Raw genomic sequence first — 1,640 nt, forward strand, 5'->3', positions numbered from 1 at the left:
CCTCAATCCCTGGCTCCCAGCCCCACACAGCCCTGGCCTCTGGCCCTTAGCCCCACATATCCCTGGCCCCCAGCCCCTTGCAGCCCCAGCCCCCAGCCCCGGATATCCCTGGTCCCCAGCCCCACACAGTCCCTATACCAGCCTGACACAGCCCCAGGCCCTGGCCCCCAGCCCCACATATCCCTGGCCCCATGCCTCAGACTCCCTGGCCCCCAGCCCCACACATCCTCTACCCCAGCCCTAGGCAGTGCCGGTCCCCAGCCTTCAGCCCCACATACCCCTGTCCCCCAGCCCCATGCAGTCCCGACCCTGGCCCTCAGCCCCGTGCTGCCCACCCCCGGTCCCCAGCCCCACGCCATGCCAGCGCGGCACGGCGGTGCCTTACGGAGGGAGACGGGGGCCCGGCACTCGGCGCAGCGGTAGTCCTGGCTGTCGAGCCCGCTCTCGGGGCAGATGTTGAGCTCGTACTCGGCCTGGTGGCTCACCTTGGACCTCACGCACGGCTTGGTGACCAGGGGCAGGCACTTGCTGTGGCAGCGGTAGTAGCACCCTGGGGGCGGGCGGCCGTGAGGATGGGGCCGGGGGGGCCGCATGTGGCCCCGCGGGGTAACCAGCTGCCCAGCCCCAGCCCACCTGTGCAGGTGTACCAGGTCTGGATGAGGCCCCAGATGATGGTGCTGCACTTGTCGCACGTCTGCTTCACGCTCTTGCTCTTCTCCTTGTAGAAGCGGTGCTCCAGGATGACGCGGATGTTGGGCTCGTCCTCGGAGGGGTCCTGCGGCACGGCATGGCACGGCACGGCACGGCCGGTTGGAGGGCACCCCACACCCTACCGGCCCCCCCCCCCACGCCCATCCCGGCCCCACCTGGAGCTCCTGCAGCTTGAGGCGCAGGTGGATGAGCCGCACGACGGCGTCCTTCTGCCGCTCCGAGTGCTCGGGCAGCTCCAGGATCACCCGCTTGCACTCCTCGATGGCCTGCCGCAGCTGCCGCACGTCGGAGGCCAGGAAGAGCCCCTGCGGGGAGGAAGAGGAGGAGGAGGAGGAGGAGGAGGAGGGTGGGCCGGCAGCCCCGCGCCCCCCGGCCCCGCCGCCCCCCGGCCCCACTCACCACCGGCCGGGAGAAGTGGTCCTCGGCCAGCCCCAGGTCCATGGGGCGCTCCGAGCCCTCGGGGTCGCCCGGGGACGGATCCGGACGCCGCTCTGCAAGGGGGGGGGGGGGACGACGGGCTCAGGGGGGCCGGGATGGATGGGGACGCGTGTCCATCCCTGTCCCCCCCGGCCCCGGCACCCACCTGGGGCCGGCGGCACCTCGGGGCGCTCGTGCTGCTCCGGCGCCTTGTCGAAGGGGTTGAGATGGGCCTGGCGAAACCGCGCCAGCCTCTCGCCGTACTCCATGGCTGCGGGCCCTGCGGGGACGCGGACGTCAGGGGCGGCCGCCGCGCTCCCCGGCACGCCGCCGCCGCCGCCGCCGCCACCACCGTGGTCCCCGACACGTCACCGCTGCTGCCACCGCCGTGGTCCCCGGCACGTCACCGCTGCCACCACCACCAGGGCAGGCGGATGAACCGGTCCCACCGCCTCCCACGCCGTGCCGGCGGGGCCGGGACACCCTGCTCGCTTCCCTGCACGGTGCCCCCG

General features: G+C 73.4%; 1 protein-coding gene across 1 annotated transcript in view; it reads right to left on the bottom strand.

Moving 5' to 3' along the window:
- Positions 1 to 1,455, bottom strand: part of DEF8 (differentially expressed in FDCP 8 homolog) — a 5,093-nt gene extending 3,638 nt beyond the window's left edge. Inside the window, exons 1-5 of the mRNA XM_026084837.1 lie at positions 1,295 to 1,455; positions 1,111 to 1,202; positions 867 to 1,016; positions 634 to 775; positions 386 to 550 (exon numbers count right to left, since the gene is read on the bottom strand). Of these exons, the coding sequence (XP_025940622.1) occupies positions 386 to 550; positions 634 to 775; positions 867 to 1,016; positions 1,111 to 1,202; positions 1,295 to 1,397 (652 nt within the window). The 5' untranslated portion in view covers positions 1,398 to 1,455. The remainder of the gene's footprint in view (positions 1 to 385; positions 551 to 633; positions 776 to 866; positions 1,017 to 1,110; positions 1,203 to 1,294) is intronic.
- Between the last annotated feature and the right edge of the window lie 185 nt (positions 1,456 to 1,640).

This window comes from Apteryx rowi, unplaced genomic scaffold, assembly GCF_003343035.1.
Source record: "Apteryx rowi isolate R43461 unplaced genomic scaffold, aptRow1 scaffold_651, whole genome shotgun sequence".
NCBI lineage: Eukaryota > Metazoa > Chordata > Aves > Apterygiformes > Apterygidae > Apteryx > Apteryx rowi.